This window comes from Eurytemora carolleeae, unplaced genomic scaffold (genome assembly GCF_000591075.1).
Source record: "Eurytemora carolleeae unplaced genomic scaffold, Eaff_2.0 scaffold252, whole genome shotgun sequence".
Classification (NCBI taxonomy): domain Eukaryota; kingdom Metazoa; phylum Arthropoda; class Copepoda; order Calanoida; family Temoridae; genus Eurytemora; species Eurytemora carolleeae.
The window spans coordinates 263,350-284,696 of record NW_019396306.1 but is presented as its reverse complement, the minus strand read 5'-3'; the positions used below and the strand labels follow the sequence as shown (position 1 = coordinate 284,696).

The following is a 21,347-nucleotide window of genomic DNA, read 5'->3' as shown; positions in this document are numbered from 1 at the left end:
AAAATAAACGATTATTAAAAGGTGTTATTTTAATTTTTTGTGTCGAAATATCAGATGCCACCAACGCCCAACTTGATCCTGAAGAGATATAACAAATGGTTGAGACAAGTATAATCTTGTTTTTACGAAGTAAGTGACCCTCAATAAAAAGATGTCAATCCCTATATCTCAACGGAAATCTGGAAGATGTCGTTGATGTGAAACAGATTCTGGGATAACGCTGGGAATCCAACACATTACTTAAATAAACAATCATTTGAAGTTGCAAATATATTTTCCTTTAAAGTAGAAACTTCTTTAGTCAAAATATTAATATTCAGGAGCAGAACTAGAATTCCCTGAAATTGATTAAGTGTAATTTCAAGTAACCCTCCATGCAAAGATGCTAATGCCCGACTTACAATGGTATCCTTGAAACCTTTATCTGATCAACAACCAGAGCTGGGAACTTTTGAATTTTGGATATCGGGATTAATGCTTGATTTTCTCTTTTTCATAATCTCCAGAGCTGAAAACTTTAGAATGTGATATCCTTAATCCCGATCGGTTAATTAATCTGGAGATTTATAACAAGAGTTTAGAAAATCTAACCAATGAGATAGCTGAACTTATTTACTGGAGAAGTAGTTGAACTAACCGTCTCTTGTTAAACTACATTCTCGTTCAGATTCCATCTAGACCCTCAACTTACAAGTATACTACATTAAAATCAAACCACAGCTAGAGTAGATATATTGTTAGAGGTTCAGTGCACTGCAGAGTACAGTAGTAGGCAAGCTGAGAAAAACTGAATAATTTTAGAAACATTGGGATTGTTTGTTTACGTATTCATCAAAACAATTTTTTTTCCAGTGCCTCCTTTGTTTCCTTTTCTTAGATCATTTAGTATTGATGTGTACGCCGGCAAAATGCATATGATCTGAATATATGCCAAAATCGAAGTTTAAACAAACCCCTGCATACTCTGTTTTATGGGGGGTGGGGGTGATTTTATAGATTGCTCTATGAGTATACTTAATACTGGTGATAAGGGATTACAATTTTATCTTAGTGATATAGCAGTTGTCAGCTTCAGTAAATAACTTAGAATTACATAAATTTAGATAATCGACGTATGCATGTAATAAATTCAACAGTCGTGGGAAATTTTACCTATGTGAAAGTGCTAATTTGAGGAATCCTACGTTTAAAAAGTATCACTTGGGAAATTTTACGTGTGGGAAAAAGCATTTCGAGAAATTCTTTATTAGGGAAGTTGGTCTTTGAAATGAAATTTCTAAAATTTAATTTAGAAATCTCATTTCATTTAGGTCGACTTTGACATTTAAATTGTCTTGGAGTTTGTGGATCTTATACACATATCTTATGAACATAGTTTATGCACATAGCTTATTCACATATCTTATGAACATAGCTTATGCTCATATCTTATGCACATATCTTAAGAACATATCTTATGGACATATCTTATGCAGTATGTACATATCTTATGAACATAGTTTATGCACATAGCTTATTCACATATCTTATGAACATAGCTTATGCTCATATCTTATGCAACATATCTTAAGAACGTATCTTATGGACATATCTTATGCAGTATGTACATATCTTATGAACATAGCTTATGCTCATATCTTATGGACACATCTTATGCACATATCTTATGCACATATCTTAAGAACATATCTTATGCAGCACATTGCACATATCTTATTAACCTTCTTTCAATTCAAATAACTGTTGACGTAATTTCATTTGTTTTACTTGAAATTCATTCCATTTTGAATTGTGCTAATTTTCTAAAAAAAAAACTCGCGGATTTTTGCTTTAGACTTACAGACCATAAAGGAAATTCCATACATTTTAAATATCCGTAATTTTGTAATGTGTGAGATATCTGTAATTTTTCCTGAATATATTGATTATTTTACTGCTGGTATCTCTGTGAAGTGATATACGCATTTATGCTGCAGAAATAATAAGAGAAAACTGTCAGCATTAAACACTTTTTATTATTGAAGTTTTATTAAAGTTTACAGTCCATTTTATATTGAATTCTCTTCAGATGAAGTTAGATCTAGGCTCGGTATGGAGTTTGTTAGGACTAGGGTTTCTAGGTATCTGCTGGGCACTGGCTTCATACTTCAATAGTCTACTTCCTGAACCCAGAAATCAGGTAGGCCTGAGTTATGTTTTTTTTTGTACGCAAAAGTTATGATACAGAGATAATTATAATAAAATAAAACAATTTGATCTTTTTTGGTAACAAACATAGTGTAGATATGTATTATTTAAAATACCGGAAAAGAGGTGTCTTCGTAAATCTTTTTCTGTCTGAAAATGTTCACTGATCAAATATTCGTTTAAATAAATCAATCGCAAATTTTTATGATTTCTAAAGAATGACCATAGACGACAATCGTTACTTTACTACAGTGGTAGGCGTTTATAGCAATACAATGAAGACGAATTTTCTTTTAAAGTTTTGGTTTTTAACAAGCTTTGATCAAATTACACTATTACAAGTAAACAAAGAAATACTGTTAATGGACAGCTTCTCTTTGTTTCTATGTTTCACTGCTGTTTGAAAGCTTTTTAGAAATAAAAAATTTAACTAGAAAGTCCCCTTCATTCTATTGATAAATACGACGACGACTTTAATATTCTTAAAATACCTCTCATACTAAACGTGACTTTTTAAATCGTTTGAATTGAATGTGTTGTTATTGTCCAGGAAACCGGTTTTAACGCATTTGCAGCACAGAGCGTCCTACGTGATTTGACCGGCCTAGGTCCTCGGCCAGCTGGCAGCTACGCTAACCGTGTCCTAGCGGTTAACCTCATCAGATCACAGCTGGAGCTCATTAGGGATTCATCCAGGTAGGTGGAATATGAGGCAGATATTCTTATATCCTCCTTCATTAAAGGGACTGCAGGTAGGTGGAATAGGAGGCAGATATTCTTATATCCCCCTTCATTAAAGGGACTGCAGGTAGGTGGAATAGGAGGCAGATATTCTTATATCCTCCTTCATTAAAGGGACTGCAGGTAGGTGGAATAGGAGGCAGATAGTCTTATATCCCCCTTCATTAAAGGGACTGCAGGTAGGTGGAATATAATGCAGATATTCTTATATCCTCCTTCATTAAAGGGACTGCAGGTAGGTGGAATAGGAGGCAGATATTCTTATATCCTCCTTCATTAAAGGGACTGCAGGCGTAATTTCAAGTTACCCTTCAAGCTAAGATGGCAATGTCCGGTTTACAACGGTACCCCTAGTTTAAAACCTTAATCTGATCAAAAATAAGCAAGAAATCCGGAAAACCCAATGAAGATAAACAGATTACAAAAACAAAATGATGGATATCGACTTCATTTTTGATCAAAGACAAATATTTAAAGGATACCGTTGTAAATGATTGCAGGGCAGGTCCCTTGAAATTACGCTTACAGTCCCGTTAAAACTGTAAAACTGTGAATTTTATATTTTAGTTTTCATTTATTTATGAAATATCCTCTCCTGCTTCAAGGTCTAACCTGGACCTGGAGATTAGTGTACAAAATGCTTCTGGAAGCTTCCAGATTGATATATTTCAAAATGGGCTAGCTCATCATTATTCAGGTATAGTGTACACCGTACACTGTACAATATGCTGTTCAGTGTACAGTGTACAGTCACACTGTATGACGTAGGTAGAACCCTATTTTTATCTTTCTTTTTATTAAACAAAGAAAATAAAACAATTTTTTGAAAAAAACTTTTTATCTGAAGAAAAATCCACGTATTACCCAAATCATTAATCAAAAAACGATTTTTTGAAAAATACAATTTTTAGAATTTTTAAGCCTAAAAAAAATTAAGCCCATTCGGTCCAGCCGTTTGGCCGGCTGTAGGGAATATACCACGAGGGCATGGGCGTTAAAATTTGTGCTCTCGGCCGCTTTGGACTCCAGGCCGCTATCTGCACGGTGGTACGTGGTGCCCTGAAGGCAGTCTTGGGGTTCCACATTGGGTTCCCTTTCAGATTTAAACTTGATTTGATTTGATTTGATACATACGAATGTTTATATATATAGTTTATAAATAGTAAAAATTAATTCATTCACTTTGAACTAAATTCGAAAGTCGCTATAATACACTACAGATTTTAAACATTTAAATTAATTACTAGTTTGGGAACCCAGCTTTGTCCGGAAACTAAACTTTCTCTGTAAAACAGAACCCACTCAACTCAGAATCTTAAAACTGTGGTTCTACTGAGTTCCCCAATCTAAATTTAAGGCGAATCAGTCAACGGGTTCTTATGTTATGAACTGATACACATACAGCAGATCAACAAACGGAGATTACTCCATTATATTAATTCAATTTTATGATGCATTTTTTTGCTTTTAGACGTAATGAATGTTGTTGCTAAAATATCCTCCTCCCCCTCCACTGTGCCTGCGCCACCTGCTGTACTCGTCAATGCACACTTTGATAGTGTTCCACAGGGATCTTGATAACTATACCTCCTCCTCTACCCATCATTTTCTATCCTTATAACATTTTCCCCTCCCCCCCCCCCCATTATTTTTATCCTCATAGTATATCCCCCCTCCCCTTCCCCATTATTTTTTATCCTCATAACATATCCTCCACCCCAACCAAATACCCTTTTTTAATGCGTTTATTAATTTACTAAAGATTTTATGAATGAAAATTTATACTATTAATCTGATAATACAATATATTCACACACATTTTCCGTTTGTAGGATTAATACAGGGTAACTCACAAAGGATGGGACTGTAAAGACGACCTGAAACTCTTAAAATATGACAATAAGGTTGATTTAGGTCTTTTGCTTTGAATCTTTGAATCGCTTATTTATTGATTGGACAAAGAAAGAAACAAGTTTACAGATGTATTTGCTATAAATCATAAATACAAGGAATCAGACAGTATAAATTCCGCAGTCGTCTCTGAAGTCTCATCCTTCAAGATCATTTAATATTGACGTCATTAGTTTGTAAAGATGTTCCACCAATCCTGAACAAAAATAGTTGTAATAAGATGGTTACAAATCCAGGGCCCGGGAGCTTCAGATGATGCCGCAAAGTAAGTTGTAATATTTTTTATACAGGGTTACCCACAAAGAATGAGACCGTAAAGATGACCCAAAACTTTAAAAAATATGACGAATTGATTGAACTTATAAGCTTGATTTTTGGTTTCTGTATTTAATTGAGTATTTTGACGTTTATAGCTAAATGATGAAGCACAGAAATGCCCCAGTTTTGACCTACAGGGAACCCTGAATGAAAGAAAACGGACTAAACAAATTCCGTACAATCGTCTCTTGAAGTCTCATCCTTTGTGGGTAACCCTGTAAGATCATTACAAATTCAGGGCCCGGTAGATTTAGATGATACCGCAAAGGAAGTTAAAAATAAAGGATTTTATTAAGAACGTTTATTTATTGTATTTTTGCTTTAAAAAAGTGAAGAATTTAATATCCTTGTTTTTCTAGCTGAAATTAATTATTTTTAATTATTGTTTTTCTGTTAAAGTAAATTGTGTTTTTATGTATCATGAAATTGTCACATTTCGAAAATACATTTGTAAACAGAGAAGATTTAAAGGGTAGCGTTGATAGTCAGGTCATTCTTTAAATGGAGGGTAACTGAAATTACGTCATTTGCCCTTTTAATACTGAACAGTTTAAACTGTATCTTGTAAGGGGTACACCGTACAGAACATAAATTTATGTTTTTCATAATGTAAACCTTGATAATCTCTCTGTTTCTTTACAGCTGTGCTGTGATGCTTGAGCTGGTGAGGGTGCTGATGAACTCGGAGAACATCAATATCACTAACGACCTGATCTTCCTGTTCAACGGTGCAGAGGAGTCCATCCTCCCCGCCTCTCATGGGTTCATTACAACTCATCCTTGGGCACCAACAATCAAGGTTCATAAAGTTGTGGAGTTTTTCATTCACATGTGTATTTGATGTTTTTATAAAGAAAATTGTTTTGCCAGTAGCTTGAAACTCAATTTATTAGGTGAAAGAGTTTACAATCGTTTTCTTAGTCCACAGTATTATGGGTCCCACTGCATCTTAATATTGTGCTTAGGATTCATTCCGTCATAAAACAACTCATGAATATTTATTAAAGTTTCACTAATGATTTTATCTCAAGCAAAAAATCCGAAATTTTCTCTTTTTATTGAATATTTTTAGTCTGACACACGATTTCAGAGGTCAGAGAGGTTTTTACATAACTCTCATTAGTTGACATTTCAAATTTTTATTTCAGAAGTAACGTGTTTTTTTGGAGGTTTTGGTTTCGGATCTTGGGATCTAAAATGCTGCGGAATAATTGGATCCGGATCTGGATCATAATAAAAAAATTGTTTAGGCTTTTGTAAATCTTGAAGGAGCTGGAGCAGGAGGAAGAGCATTATTGTTTCAATCTGGACCAGCCAACCCATGGCTTGTTAATACTTATATATCTCAGGTCTTTGTCCATATATTAGATATTTTATAAATTAATCACGGTCCAGCCAACCCATGGCTTTTAATACTTATATATCTCAGGTCTTTGTCTATATATTAGATATTTTATAAATTAATCAAGGTCCAGCCAACTCATGGCTTATTAATACTTATATATCTCAGGTCTTTGTCTATATATTTGATATTTTATAGATTAATCACGGTCCAGCCAAATTTGTAATATAGTTGTATTATATCTTTTTAAATTAATCATGGACCAGCCAATCCCTGGCTTATTAAAGGGTGAACATAAAAAAGGTTCCCATTTATATTTTGAAATCTAGAGATCTCTTTACTGGCAATAAAATCTTGTTAATTCATATTTACCTAATATTTGTTATAATGAAACTAGTCCATGCAAAAAAATCGGATCTGGAAATAAGTTAGTAGTTGTTTTTGAACATCTGCGACCCGGCGTTGAAAATTGCAGCTGCCAGCTAGCTGGACAGTAGGAGCATAGACTCTTAACAACCTTCTAAACTCTAGAAAGGTTCTTATTTGTGTCCATCTACTTGTTCTTTTTAATGATGTTTCTCTTCAGGGTTGGCAGGGCAGGGATTATTCTTATCTTAATCTAGTTAGCTTTTTTTATGATACCAGCTATTTAATTGATTTTAAGGTTTCAGTCACAAATGAAAGGTACAGCTGATCCATACATTTGAAGATACTTAGCAGAGCTTAAAACCCTATTTTCGTTGTGATGAACATCTAAAATCAAAGGACTTTGGCTATGCTTCCTTTAAATATCTTTATCACTAAAATTGAACTCCTGGACATGAGAGGAAATCTTTCTTGATTTCTTAGGAATCTTCCTTGGATTGGGTCTGAAATATTTTAAATAAGCTTCCTTCCACTCCCTCCAAAATGCTTAGACAAATAGCGCCATGACTTCATACTTATTCTATTGGCAAATATAAACTTATTAAAGATTCTGAAGATTATTATTTAACAACTTGGCAATCAGTATTCGGCTGGGAAAATATTTTTAGATACTTTCAGCATGCTGGCAAATGGAAACTTTTGAACGAAGTCAACTCTTGGACTTTAAAACCATTTTTTAATACAGGATCTATGCAAACTTCTTCCTTATGTGTATGTCTATGATTTAGAAAATTTTCAGCTTAATATTCGTAAATTTCATAAATTAGAGAAGAACTGGTAGTTGGGAACCTTTTTTAATGTACACCCTTTAATACTTATATATCTAAGATCTTTTCATAATTTCATAATTAATTAATTAATAGACAGGTCGGTTGTGTAAATCTGAGCTAAGCTTCACCTCTTCGTTTTATTTATGAGTATTTATCATGATTATCACAAAAATATTATTACCTAGTTCACCTATTGCTTAAATAGTATTATTATTATGAATTAGTATGAATTTTAGTAAGTTTCAACAACTTTCAAATTGAAAAACCCAGAAAAGCTCAAAATACCAATAAAACCCTAAAAAATACCATTTAAACTCACTGGGCTGGGTTTTTTTTCTCAAAAAAAACCCGGGTTTTTTCCAACCTTGTCTTTTTCAATATTTGCTATTCCATTCCATGCACAGACCGATTTATAATGGTACCCTTGAAGCTTCTGACTGATCATTGAGGTCAAATGTTGTTCAAATTGCTGAAAAACTGGAGTATATGCTAGAGCACAGCGGGAACTTAACACAGCTGACTTTACCAATATTCCTTGGAAATCCATAATATTATATGTCCTACGAGGTTTTCAAATATATCAATATTTCTTAAATATTAAACATCAACAATCAGAAGCGTTCCAGTCAAAGGTTTATAGGGTACTGTTGTGAATCGGACTCACTACTCTTCAAATGGAAGGTCATTTGAAATTACGCCAACAGTCCCTTTAAAAGTGAACTTTTATTTCTAGGCTCCTCATCCGTTTGCATCTGTGATAGGAGAGGAGATATTCCAGAGTGGGCTCATCCCCTCGGATACAGACTTCAGGATATTCAGAGATTTTGGAGATATCCCTGGCCTAGATATAGCATATATCAAGGTACAGGCCTAGATCTAGCATATACAGGCCTAGATATCGCATATATCAAGGTACAGGCCTAGATATAGCATATATATCAAGGTACAGACCTAGATATAGCATATACAGGCCTAGATACAGCATATATCAAGGTACAAGCCTAGATCTAGCATATACAGGCCTAGATATAGCATATATCAAGGTACAGGCCTAGATCTAGCATATACAGGCCTAGATATAGCATATATCAAGGTACAGACCTAGATATAGCATATACAGGCCTAGATATATCATATATCAAGGTACAAGCCTAGATCTAGCATATACAGGCCTAGATATAGCATATATCAAGGTACAGGCCTAGATCTAGCATATATAGGCCTAGATATAGCATATATCAAGGTACAGGCCTAGATCTAGCATATACAGGCCTAGATCTAGCATATATCAAGGTTCAGGCCTAGATCTAGCATATATTAAGGTACAGGCCTAGATCTAGCATATATCAAGGTACAGGCCTTGATCTAGCATATATCAAGGTACAGGCCTAGATCTAGCATATATCAAGGTACATGCCTAGATCTAGCATACATCAAGGTATTCCCTGCATATATTAAGGTACAGACCTAGATCTAGCATATATCTAGGTACAGATCTAGATCTAGCATATATCAAGGTACAAGCCTAGATCTAGCATATATCAAGGTACAGGCCTAGATCTAGCATATATCTAGGTGTCCCCTGGATATATCAAGGTGCATGCCTAGATATAGCATATATCTAGGTACAGACCTAGATCTAGCATATATCAAGGTACAAGCCTAGATCTAGCATATATCAAGGTATTCCCTGCATATATCAAGGTACAGGCCTAGATCTTGCATATATCTAGGTACACAAATTTGTAGGGTTGTTTATGATTACAAATTTTTAAGTGCGCTTAGGCTGTAAAGCTGTGTTTTCCGGTAATTCTTCATAAAACCCTTTCAAGAAAATTTATAATTTCATGGCATTAGGAGGTTAGTTTCGAGGTTTATGGAAACTTTTAGAGTGCTAAGACCCACCAACACTAGAGGAGACCTCGCAATAATTCATGATTATCTAGTAAAGCAGCCAATATCCTGCTAACAGAAAGAAAAGTCTGATTAAACTCAAAGTAAACATAAAAAACGTCTATTGATATGTTTTTACAAATGTAATAGCATGTTGGCCTCATAAATAATAGGTTTAGACCTTTATTTTGTGTTTTTCTTCCTATTTAGAGTGATTTTTAAAAACCTGTAATCCTAGTTGCTGTATTTATTGTATACTTTATAGGACGGATATGTTTATCACACTGAACATGATGACGCTGAACGTGTTCCTGTTGAATCCATCCAGAGGGTTGGTGATAATATTCTAGCTGTAGTTCTCGCTCTAGCAGGTATAACCATTATACCATTGTGTTCCGTGCTCTAGCAGGTACCTTTATACCACTGTGTTTCCTGCTCTAGCAGGTACCTTTGTACCGCTGTGTTCCCTGTTCTAGCAGGTACCTTTATACCACAGTGTTTCCTGTTCTAGCAGGTACCTTTATACCACTGTGTTTCCTGCTCTAGCAGGTACCTTTATACCACTGTGTTTCCTGTTCTAGCAGGTACCTTTATACCACTGTGTTCCCTGCTCTAGCAGGTACCTTTATACCACTGTGTTCCTTGCTCTAGCAGGTACCTTTTTACCACTGTGTTCCTTGCTCTAGCAGATCCCGAACCTTTATACCACTGTGTTGCTTGCTCTAGCAGGTCCCGTACCTCTTTACCACTGTGTTGCTTGCTCTAGCAGGTCCCGTACCTTTATACCACTGTGTTCCTTGCTCTAGCAGGTTCCTTTATACCACTGTGTTCCTTGCTTTAGCAGGTACCTTTATACCACTGTGTTCCTTGCTCTAGCAGGTACCTTTATACCACTGTGTTCCTTGCTCTAGCAGGTTCCTTAATACCACTGTGTTCCTTGCTCTAGCCTGTTCCTTTATACCTCTGCTAGAATGTTGGGAAATCAAATAATTCAGGTAAATGGGTCTGTAATAGATAAACACTGCACAGTGCGCTTTTAAAATCATAAATTAGCTTTAACTGTCGTTTTTCTATTTAACAGTTTTATATGTGTCTCTTCTTGTATTTAACCCGCTCTGTTTGTTTAGGGTTGACCGACCTAGGGTCTGAAGAAACTGGTTCCAAAGTTGTTTTCTTTGATATGTTTGGTTTGTTTATGGTAGCTTATCCACAATGGGCTGGTTCTCTACTCAATATCAGGTAATTGAATTGGGGCTTTTAACGAAGCATAATTTGAAGTAATAATTAATTTGTCCTTTAAATGGATCGTGTTACCTCGTTCGATGTTTAAGTGATTTCATTTAATGGGATTTTTAAACATATTTTTAAGTTACCCTGTCCTTGTCATTAAATGGGAGTGTCAACGGAATTAGATGTTGTTTCGTCATATAAAGGAAAAAAAACGTAATTAAAGTTACCACTTGATTTAAACTGATTTATGTAATTTAAAGTTGATTTGTAAATAAATGGAATGTCACGTGATTTTAAGTTACTTTGAGATTTAAAGACAATCGTTTCTGATCCTGATAATCTAGCTGTATCCTAGTATCCTGTATCCTGATAATCTAGCTTTATCCTGGTATCCTGTATCCTGATAATCTAGTTGTATCCTGGTATCCTGTATCCTGATAATCTAGTTGTATCCTGGTATCCTGTATCCTGATAATCTAGTTGTATCCTGGTATCCTGTATCCTGAAAATCTAGTTGTATCCTGATAATCTAGTTGTATCCCGGTATCCTGTATCCTGATAATCTAGTTGTATCCTGGTATCCTGTATCCTGATAATCTAGTTGTATCCCGGTATCCTGTATCCTGATAATCTAGTTGTATCCTGGTATCCTGTATCCTGACAATCTAGTTGCCTGACAATCTAGTTGTATCCTGGTATCCTGTATCCTGACAATCTAGTTGTATCCTGATAATCTAGTTGTATCCCGGTATCCTGTATCCTTATAATCTAGTTGTATCCTGGTATCCTGTATCCTGATAATTTAGTTGTATCCTGGTATCCTGTATCCTGATAATCTAGTTGTATCCTGGTATCCTGTATCCTGATAATCTAGTTGTATTCTGGTATCCTGTATCCTGATAATCCGTGATATCTGCAGCTGCGCGAAGAAAACTGACCAGCCGGCCGCCAGCCTTAGAAAAATTCTTCTAATCTTAGCAACCAGGGACAAATCAATCAATCAAATTTTATGTTTTTGATTATTTTACAAAAACAATTCAATAAATAAAAAAAATGCCTCAAAAAGACCAATTTTGCATGGAAGAATATTCGCATCAAATATCCTCTGAAGAACAAATTAGAGAGTTTAAAAATATGGGATCATTATTAACTTGCAAATTAGAGAGTTTAAAAATATGGGATCATTATTAACTTGCAAATTAGAGAATTTAAAAATATGGGATCATTATTAACTTGCAAATTACTTTGGGCCGAATTATGTTTCGATTATTCAACAAATCAAATGATGATTTATTTATCTTTCGATTCCTTGATTTCTTTATCGATTGATTAATGGCTAAATCGATTATTTGATTGAATTGATTGATGACCTAGCAATATTATTCTTCTTCTCCTGGTTTTGGGGTTCTCAACTCTCATTGCTGCTCTTCTTGGATTTGCTGGTAAATATTAGAATTCTAAATTCAAAAGTTTTAAAATGAAGACGATATCTACAAAACCCACCAATCATTGGATTTCGGTAATTTACAGTGAAAACTAGAAAACAATGGAATATTAGCCATACTTGAGCAACTAGTTTTTGTAGACACTTACTAAATCACTAATTTAGTGAATTAGGTCTGTTTACAACTCTATATTGCACAATTTCTGTGTCTCATGCTCATTGAACATTTTAAAGTTATAACTTGATTCTGAAAGCCGTCTTCCTATTTTAGAGTTTTCTGTTTATCACTTTATAAAATCATTTCAACTATATTTACTATATAGCGAGGCTAAAAAAACTAAATAAATAAAATAGATTAATGAATATAAAACCAGGAATGGTAGCTGTGTACAATGTACATAGACCTATTACACTATATGCCTTATATCAATTTACATAAAATATTGCTGAAATGTCGTTTTCCTATTCTACAATTTAATGTTTATTCCTGTATCCTTGTAGGTAAAAGTATGAGTTGGTATGGTAAACCCTGGATCCTGGTTCCTCTCTACTCCGTTCCAACCCTGCTCCTCTCCATCCTAGTCGTATACATGGTGCAGTACATTGTATCCAGATTCATGCAGTACATAGAGGATACAAAGGTACACTCAAGGATCATAGAGGTTTTTATATCGTGTATTTATATGCGGATCCACGGATCCGGATCCAAGGGGCAATAGATTCTTCTTCTGTTGAAAAAATCAGTAAATCTCAAAGAAATGTTCATGACTTGGATCCAGATCCGGATCCATTTTTTCCAGTGCGGATCCAGGATCCGGATCCGCATCATAATTAATCAGCACTGATTTCAAGTCTAAATTCTAGTTAAAAGACTAAAGTCGACTTTTAAATCGTAAAGAGTTCATCCTTACTTTGTAACTCTGTATTAAATTTGAAGGTTGAATTTTGTCCTCTGCTTGGTATAGTTTTAATGGTGATTTTCAATGAAATAAAAAAATCATAGGTTTAAAAACCGACGTTGGAAATAAATTATTTGCTGTACATATTGCACTGTCATTGTTTACAATTCCTTGTTTAGAATGACACCATGTTGAGGATGATAATGTTACATGCAGTACAGATATTCTATATACTTCCCTCTCTAGGAAAATCTAAATATATTTCTTGCACTGTACTGTATTTGATGATATTGATGTTATTTTACAATTTTATCATTTACTGGGTATTAATAACAATAACAATGACACTTATAGAACCCTAACCACAGAAAAAAGGTAATTACATAATAGATATATATGTACAGTTTTAACATGTACCGGAAACAGATATCTAGATGTTTATGTACAGTTTTAACACGTACCGGATGCAGATATTCAGATATTTATGTACAGTTTTAACATGTACCGGATGCAGATATTCAGATATTTATGTACAGTTTTAACATGTGCCGGATATAGATCCGGGTTTATATTCTCCATGTCCCTGCTTGGGAACGTGATCTATCTTCTCTACCTTCAAGGAACGCGTTCCAATCGTTTTTTCCGGACCAAGCTGTCTCCAGCATACAAGGAAGAATAATCTTTATTCATCAAGATAAATTTAAGTTTAAAGTTTAAAGGAACTGAGTTTTTGCCACAAACTATATTTATATTTTCCTATCCCTTTATCTTTGCAAGCCTATGTTGTAGACCTTAGAGAGTTAAAACATGAATTCTGTTAGATCAAATAATCTAAGTTTGAAATACACTATCAGGTTGTGAATATAAAGGGATTATAACATTAGAGATTGTGGCAAAGATAATATAATGATCATTTTTTAGCTATAAATAAAGATATCTTGTTCAGACAAAAGATAATTAAGTACCGTTGTGAATAGGACATATCTCTATAAATTAGGAGTTAATTGAAATTACGTCTACAGTCCCTTTAAATGCAAGAACCAAACCAAATCAGTTTATATGAAATGTTTCCCAAAGGAAAAGGATATTTATGAAGGAATGGATTGGGTTCAGTATTTATATCCTAACACAGGTATATCTTCTATACATATATAAAGTTTTGATTTCTGTTTGTTTGTTTGTTTGTTTGTTTGTACGATCATAACTCGTGACACCCTGGACCGATTTGGCTCAAAGCTTGATTGGGGAACTCGGGAATGGTTTTAGTTTGGTTTTGAGATTTTAAGTTGAGTGTGTCGACTTTTAAGTGAAAATCTAATTTCCCTGTAAAAATTGTCCAAGTGCGGGCAATCGGAGGGACAAATTTTGACCCCGGGCAACGCTGGGTTCCCAAGCCAGTACAATATAAGCCAGTTCAGAGATTATTTTTGATAGCTTTCATCTCTCACTAGTGTCAAAATTTGTATATAAAAGTTAAATGACTTGTAAGTTTTCCAAAATGGGATGTACCAGAGGCATACACAGCGTTCAGTAAAATATTTGGTATCAGCTGGTTTTCAGGCCCCAACTTAGATATGTCTTCTGACGTTCCTGTTTTGTTAATATCAACCTGTTTTTAAGGATGAAGCTAGACTCTGAAGTTGCATTAAACTTGGGAGAAATTAAATTTGTTAATTGTTACTTCATATTGAGATTTTTAAAAATTATGATCATAAAAAAATAGTTTTAAAACTTGTATTTAAGTTTGTTCCTCTGACGATGTGGTGTTACATGGTTCAGCTTGTCTTTACCATTTTCATCCCTATCATGGGAAGACGTGGAGCCAGTTCGAACCCTGATATTTTTATAGGTAGGAGTAGGTTCAAACTTTAATAATCTGATAGGTAGGAGTAGGTTAGAACCCTGATATTCTTATAGGTAGGAGTAGGTTCAACCCTTGATATTCATATAGGTAGGAATAGGCTCAAACCTTGATAATCTGATAGGTAGGAATAGGTTGAACCCCTGTTAGGAGGAGTAGATTCAAATCTTGATATTCTTATATGTAGGAGTAGGTTCAAACCTTGATAATCTGATAGGTAGGAGTAGGTTAAAACCCTGATATATTCTTATAGATATATGTAGGTTCAACCCTTAATATTCTAATAGGTAGAAATAAGTTCAAACCTTAATATTCTTATAGGTATAGAAGTAGGTTCAAACCTTAATATTCTTATAGGTATTGAGGTAGGTTCAAACCTTAATATTCTTATAGGTATAGAGGTAGGTTCAAACCTTAATATTCTTATAGGTATAGAAGTAGGTTCAAACCTTAATATTCTTATAGGTATAGAGGTATGTTTAAACCTTAATATTCTTATAGGTATAGAAGTAGGTTTAAACCTTAATATTCTTATAGGTATAGAGGTAGGTTCAAACCTTAATATTCTTATAGGTATGGAAGTATGTTCAAACCTTAATATTCTTATAGGTATAGAAGTAGGTTCAAACCTTGATAACCTGATAGGCAGGTTCCTATAATAAAAGTGGATTGAAATACGATCAAATCGGTTCCTTTATTTGATCCTGATCTAGGTTTAGCTGTATCCGGGTCTACCTATCTCCTGGTTCAGTTTCTCCTACCCCTCCTAGTATTGATGAAACGAACCTATCTCAAGATATTTCTTGGTTTATCTTCTCTACCCTTCATCATTATACTCCTCGTTATCTTAATACAGGTATATAATTATTTCATACACAACCAAGTCTGAATATAACTAAAGTTTTATCCACAATCTGATTGGAAACAAAAGCAGTATTTAAATAAACGGTAATTGCCCAGGGTCGTTAATCCTGCTATACCAGACTTAAACAAAATATTTATTATTCTTTAATTAAGGGATAAAAAATTTATTCTCAGTTTGAAATTAAGTGTCCACAGTGGAATTCAAGTGTTCAAGATTATTGATACTCCATACAAAAGTTCAAACTCTGTTTAAATATGTCACATTAAATTGTAAAGATAACCTCTTTCTATAGTTCTACATATGCTAGAAAAAAATGATTTTTTGCAATAAATGTATCTACAATTTAGTTTTAGTTGGATTTTTAAATTATATCTTAGCATTTCTCAGACATTTTTTTTAGGCTGTAAATCAAAGGTACAAATCTCCAGAGGTATTTCTTTTTTAAAAGGCAAAAAAATTGTGGTGAATCCAAACATCAACAGCCATTTTTTAAGTGAATTGTGAAGTATTCCTTTAATATTTGCAGGGAGGGTTTCCCTACTCCGGAGATACCTCTAGTCCTGCACAGAAGCGGATGCTTGTTTATCACACCAGGTATACCCAGAAAATAGAGATATATAGAGTTTACACACCAGGTATACCCAGAAAATAGAGATATATAGAGTTTACACACCAGGTATACCCAGAAAATAGAGATATAGAGTTTACACACCAGGTATACCCAGAATATAGAGATATATAGAGTTTACACACCAGGTATACCCAGAAAATAGAGATATATAGAGTTTACACACCGCAGGTATACCCAGAAAATAGAGATATATAGAGTTTACACACCAGGTATACCCAGAAAATAGAGATATAGAGTTTACACACCAGGTATACCCAGAATATAGAGATATATAGAGTTTACACACCAGGTATACCCAGAAAATAGAGATATATAGAGTTTACACACCACCCCTTCCCCTATTTCCTGCTTGGGTAAACTGGACCCTCTTTCCCTTGCTTGTGATTGTACTGCTACGTGTGTATTTTAAATAATAATAAATTAAATTAAAATAGTAATTTTAAATAAATTCGGCCACTGATCTCACAAGAAGTTTCGTACTCAGTCCTACACACCTCCTCTCCAACAATTTTGTCATTGCAAATCTTCTTCAACGGTTCATCACAGATCTCAACCTTTTCATCAAAGGCCATTGGCTGATAGGTGATCTTACAATTCTTCATAAAGCTTGTGGAACATTTCTCATTAATAATCAGTGATGAATGTTTTGTGGCATTTCTCTGCAAATGAGTGTGTACATTTCTGAATAGTATCATAAACAGTTTCCTCTACTTGCATCACCTTTTTGATACATTCCACATCATTATTTCCTGTATACCAATAATTTTGTCAAGAAATATTATTTCACATGGTTAGCTTGGTATTTTCTTATCATTTTCAAATTATTTCGATAAAATCTACACAAATGCATCAACCCCAAAAAGGAAACCAGTGGCCGAATTTAAAGAATTTGAGCGGCGGTTTAAATTTAAGCCGCGGTTTAAATATGGTTGGTTCCACTTAAAATTGTATCAAATGTTTCAAGATTTAGGCCGGCGCTTTATTTAAACCGGGTTTTGGCGGATTTAAACCGCGGCTCAAATTCTTTAAATTCCATCTCTGGGAATTTTGTTGGCGTGTTTTTTTAATTAGGTATTTCCTGGTCTATAGTTGTATTTAAAATAAAAGTTTTTATTTGGGTTATAAACATAAAGTTAGGTTATGCTCTTATGCTAGTTGTGTCAAATTAGATTTTTACTGTTTTGATTTAGAGTAAGGGGGAAACGGGGGAAACTATTTCATCGAAAATGTTATATCCTATTTGCAACGTTTTTAGCTAAATTGTAAATGTATGTGCTTAGTTTTGCAATTAACTTTAGGCAGTCCCTGTTTGAAATATTTTTGGTTTCCGATAAAGAAAAATTGTGAAGACCTTTTGCATACATTGTACAATGTACTGTACACTGTACAGTACATTGTACACATACTACATTGTGCATACATTGTACAATGTACTCTACAGTGCAGAGTGCACATACTACATTGTACATACATTGTACAATGTACTGTACACTGTACAGTACTACATTTTTCATACATTGTACAATATACTCCACAGTCTACTTACTACATTGTACTATTTACATTTTTCATGTATTTTAGGAGATATATGAACGGGAGTACAGATGGAGGTTTTCTATTCGCCAGGTAAATAGAAAATTATAAAAAATAGATTTACTTTAGATCATCTATTTAAAGATTGCCAATTTTATTAATCTAAAATCTGTGGCGCAAGAAGAGAGAGATCTTCCAGTTCTTTAATTTTGATTTTCAAGAGAATCAAATCTGATCAGACTTAATTTTTTCCCTAAATTATGGTTTTAAACTATATTGTATTTTTTCTAAAGCCGAATTCAATTAAAAATATTTAAATAAGCTTAGATAGTCGAACTATTCTAGTTAAACCTGAGACTTTCTCCGCTGAGAGTGCATTAGAAAAGTAGATAAACCAACCATATTATCTGTATTTATCAAATCCAACCCTCGATTTAAAAAATGAGTACACAAGTTTTTAGTTTCAGTTTTTTTAACAATCCTTTTATTCTAGATCTGATTACCCTGAGACCTTGGAGCTCAGTTCAGCAGTTCCAGGAAATCTACATAAAAATGATTTTAAATATTTGATTTTACGCTTAAAACAAAAATTTGAGGTGCTGACCATGGGGTCTATTGCCGCATAATCTCTAAACGGAATATTTACTTTAGCTGAAAGGATATTAAAGAGAAATAATTTCAAATTTTTATAGTGGCATGTCCTATTCACAACGTTACACTTTAACCCCATATCTGATCAAGGATCCTTTTTATTCTATAAGCTAAAAACTAAGTATTTTATCCGCAGAAACACATGTAAGCCGCTTGAGATATTTTTGATTGAATCCTAGAATACCGAGATAGTGTTGAGATCTCCGGGGATATGTGTGACCGGATTCTAGGCTGCGGTATACCAGTTTACAAGGAACAGTACAGTACATAACAAACAAATCTTACAATAAGGACTAATAGAACTAAAAAGAGAGTTAAATAGGGTCTGTTTAGTTTTATATTTAGCTGGAACGTACTAAAGTGAGATGCATAGAACTGTGCAAAAGGAAGACGAATTTTAAAACTTTTTGATTTATTTAATGTTAGAGCAAAAAATCATTACTAGTTACTTGAAAAATCAACTTAAATCAATGGGTCTGTTCACACTGCACAATTAATAAGTTTCATTATCATGTTCATTGCAGTTTTTAAGAACAAAACTTGAGTCTAACATTCGTCTTCCTATAACACAATTTTATAGTTCTTTCTTTGTAGAACAACTCAGAAGCTAGTTTGTTTACTGTACTCTTGTCATAGAGAAGTTTAGTTTGTTTACTGTACTCTTGTCATAGAGATGTTTAAATCTTTTACTGTACTCTTGTTATAAAGAAGTTTAGTTTGTTTACTGTACTCTTGTTATAGAGAAGTTTAGTTTGTTTACTGTAACCTTGACATAGAGAAGTTTAGATCGTTTACTGTAATCTTGTTATAGAGAAGTTTAGTTTGTTTACTGTAATCTTGTTATAGAGAAGTTTAGATTGTTTACTGTAATCTTGACACAGAGAAGTTTAAATCGTTTACTGTACTCTTGACATAGATATGTTTAGATCGTTTACTGTAATCTTGTTATAGAGAAGTTTAGATTGTTACTGTACTCATGTCTCGGAGAAGTTTAGATTGTTACTGTTATCTTGTCATGAGAAGTTTAGATCGTTTACTGTATTCTTGTCATAGAGAAGTTTAGATAGTTTACTGTGCTCTTGTCATAGAGAAGTTTAGATTGTTTACTGTATTGTTGTCATTGAGAAGTTTAGATCGTTTACTGTAATCTTAACATAGAGAAGTTTAGTTTCTTCACTGTAATCTTGAAATAGAGATGTTTAGATCGTTTACTGTACTCTTGTCTTGGAGAAGTTTATTTTGTTTACTGTAATCTTGTCATGAGAAGTTTAGATCGTTTACTGTAATCTTGTCATAGAGAAGTTTAGATTGTTACTGTACTCTTGTCATAGAGAAGTTTAGATTGTTTGCTGTAATCTTATCATAGAGAAGTTTAGATTGTTACTGTACTCTTGTCTTAGAGAAGTTTAGATTGTTTACTGTAATTTTATGATAGGGAAGTTTAGATTGTTTACTGTAATTTTATCATAGAGAAGTTTAGTTTCTTCACTGTACTCTTGTCGCAGAGAAGTTTAGAGAACCTCAAGGGAGCAAGATGGTTAGATTCTACTCCTCCAAACATAACTATTAACCCAGGTTTAAATTCATAAAAAGTCGGAGGAAGGGAGACAGGGTCGCATCGAACCCCGCGTGTCTGTATCCGAACTGCAGGATTTGGTATCCGAATCCAGTGAATCAATCAACATTCGGGGTTAATGTTGGCTCAGCAACCTCCCCCCAACCCCTCCCCCATATTTACAAATAACAATCATTTACAATTTTATTATGCGAATTAGTTAAATCCTATGTTTATTGGAACACCCTGTATCAAAGTTCTGTTAAGTTAATGTGGAACTGATCTCCAACATCTTGCAGGGGAACTCCACAAGGAATATAACCCTTAGTGTCTCAGGACCAAGTTGGAGCCTGGTAGTTTTTGCGCCAAAACAAGGTATTCAGGGGGCGGACCCCCTCCCCCCTCCAAATCCACGTTCCTGGAATCATTTTCATTTTATTCTTAATCCAGGTTTAAAGATGACCGGTTGGAGTATCAGTGAGGGAATACTACCTGGAGCACAGTGGGACAATCGGGATACGTTCTTCCTGAATTTTATCCAGGTACAAACCACTGTAGGCTTAGGATACTTTATTAGATTTATTAGTTTAAAACCACTGTATGGTCAGGATACTTTATTAGATTTATCCAGGTTTAAACCACTGTATGGTCAGGATACTTTATTAGATTTATCCAGGTTTAAACCACTGTATGGTCAGGATACTTTATTAGATTTATCCAGGTTTAAACCACTGTATGGTCAGGATACTTTATTAGATTTATCCAGTTTAAAACCACTGTATGGTCAGGATACTTTACTAGATTTATCCAGGCTTAAACCACTGTATGGTCAGGATACTTTATTAGATTTATTAGTTTAAAACCACTCTATGGTCAGGATACTTTCTTAGATTAATCCAGTTTAAAACCACTGTATGGTCAGGATACTTTCTTAAATTTATCCAGTTTAAAACCGCTGTATGGTCAGGATACTTTATTAGATTTATCCAGGTTTAAACCACTGTATGGTGAGGATACTTTTTTAGATATATCCAGTTTAAAACCACTGTATGGTCAGGATACTTTATTAGATCTATCCAGTTTAAAACCA

The 21,347-nt window shown here is 34.1% G+C and overlaps 1 protein-coding gene across 1 annotated transcript; it reads left to right on the top strand.

Moving 5' to 3' along the window:
* The first annotated feature begins 29 nt into the window (after positions 1-29).
* On the top strand, positions 30-21,117 carry LOC111700610 (endoplasmic reticulum metallopeptidase 1). Its single transcript, XM_023471582.1, has 26 exons — positions 30-129; positions 2,069-2,179; positions 2,738-2,883; positions 3,534-3,625; positions 4,400-4,497; positions 5,076-5,104; positions 5,800-5,956; positions 6,408-6,506; positions 8,429-8,557; positions 9,854-9,959; positions 10,716-10,827; positions 11,693-11,803; positions 12,193-12,260; positions 12,764-12,903; positions 13,341-13,407; positions 13,698-13,831; positions 14,258-14,293; positions 14,905-15,010; positions 15,736-15,878; positions 16,414-16,481; positions 18,100-18,144; positions 18,545-18,588; positions 18,882-18,955; positions 20,208-20,277; positions 20,525-20,632; positions 20,708-21,117. The coding sequence occupies exons 2-26, from the start codon at positions 2,069-2,071 to the stop codon at positions 21,115-21,117; spliced, it is 2,703 nt and encodes a 900-aa protein (XP_023327350.1). The 5' UTR covers positions 30-129.
* Positions 21,118-21,347: the final 230 nt, after the last annotated feature.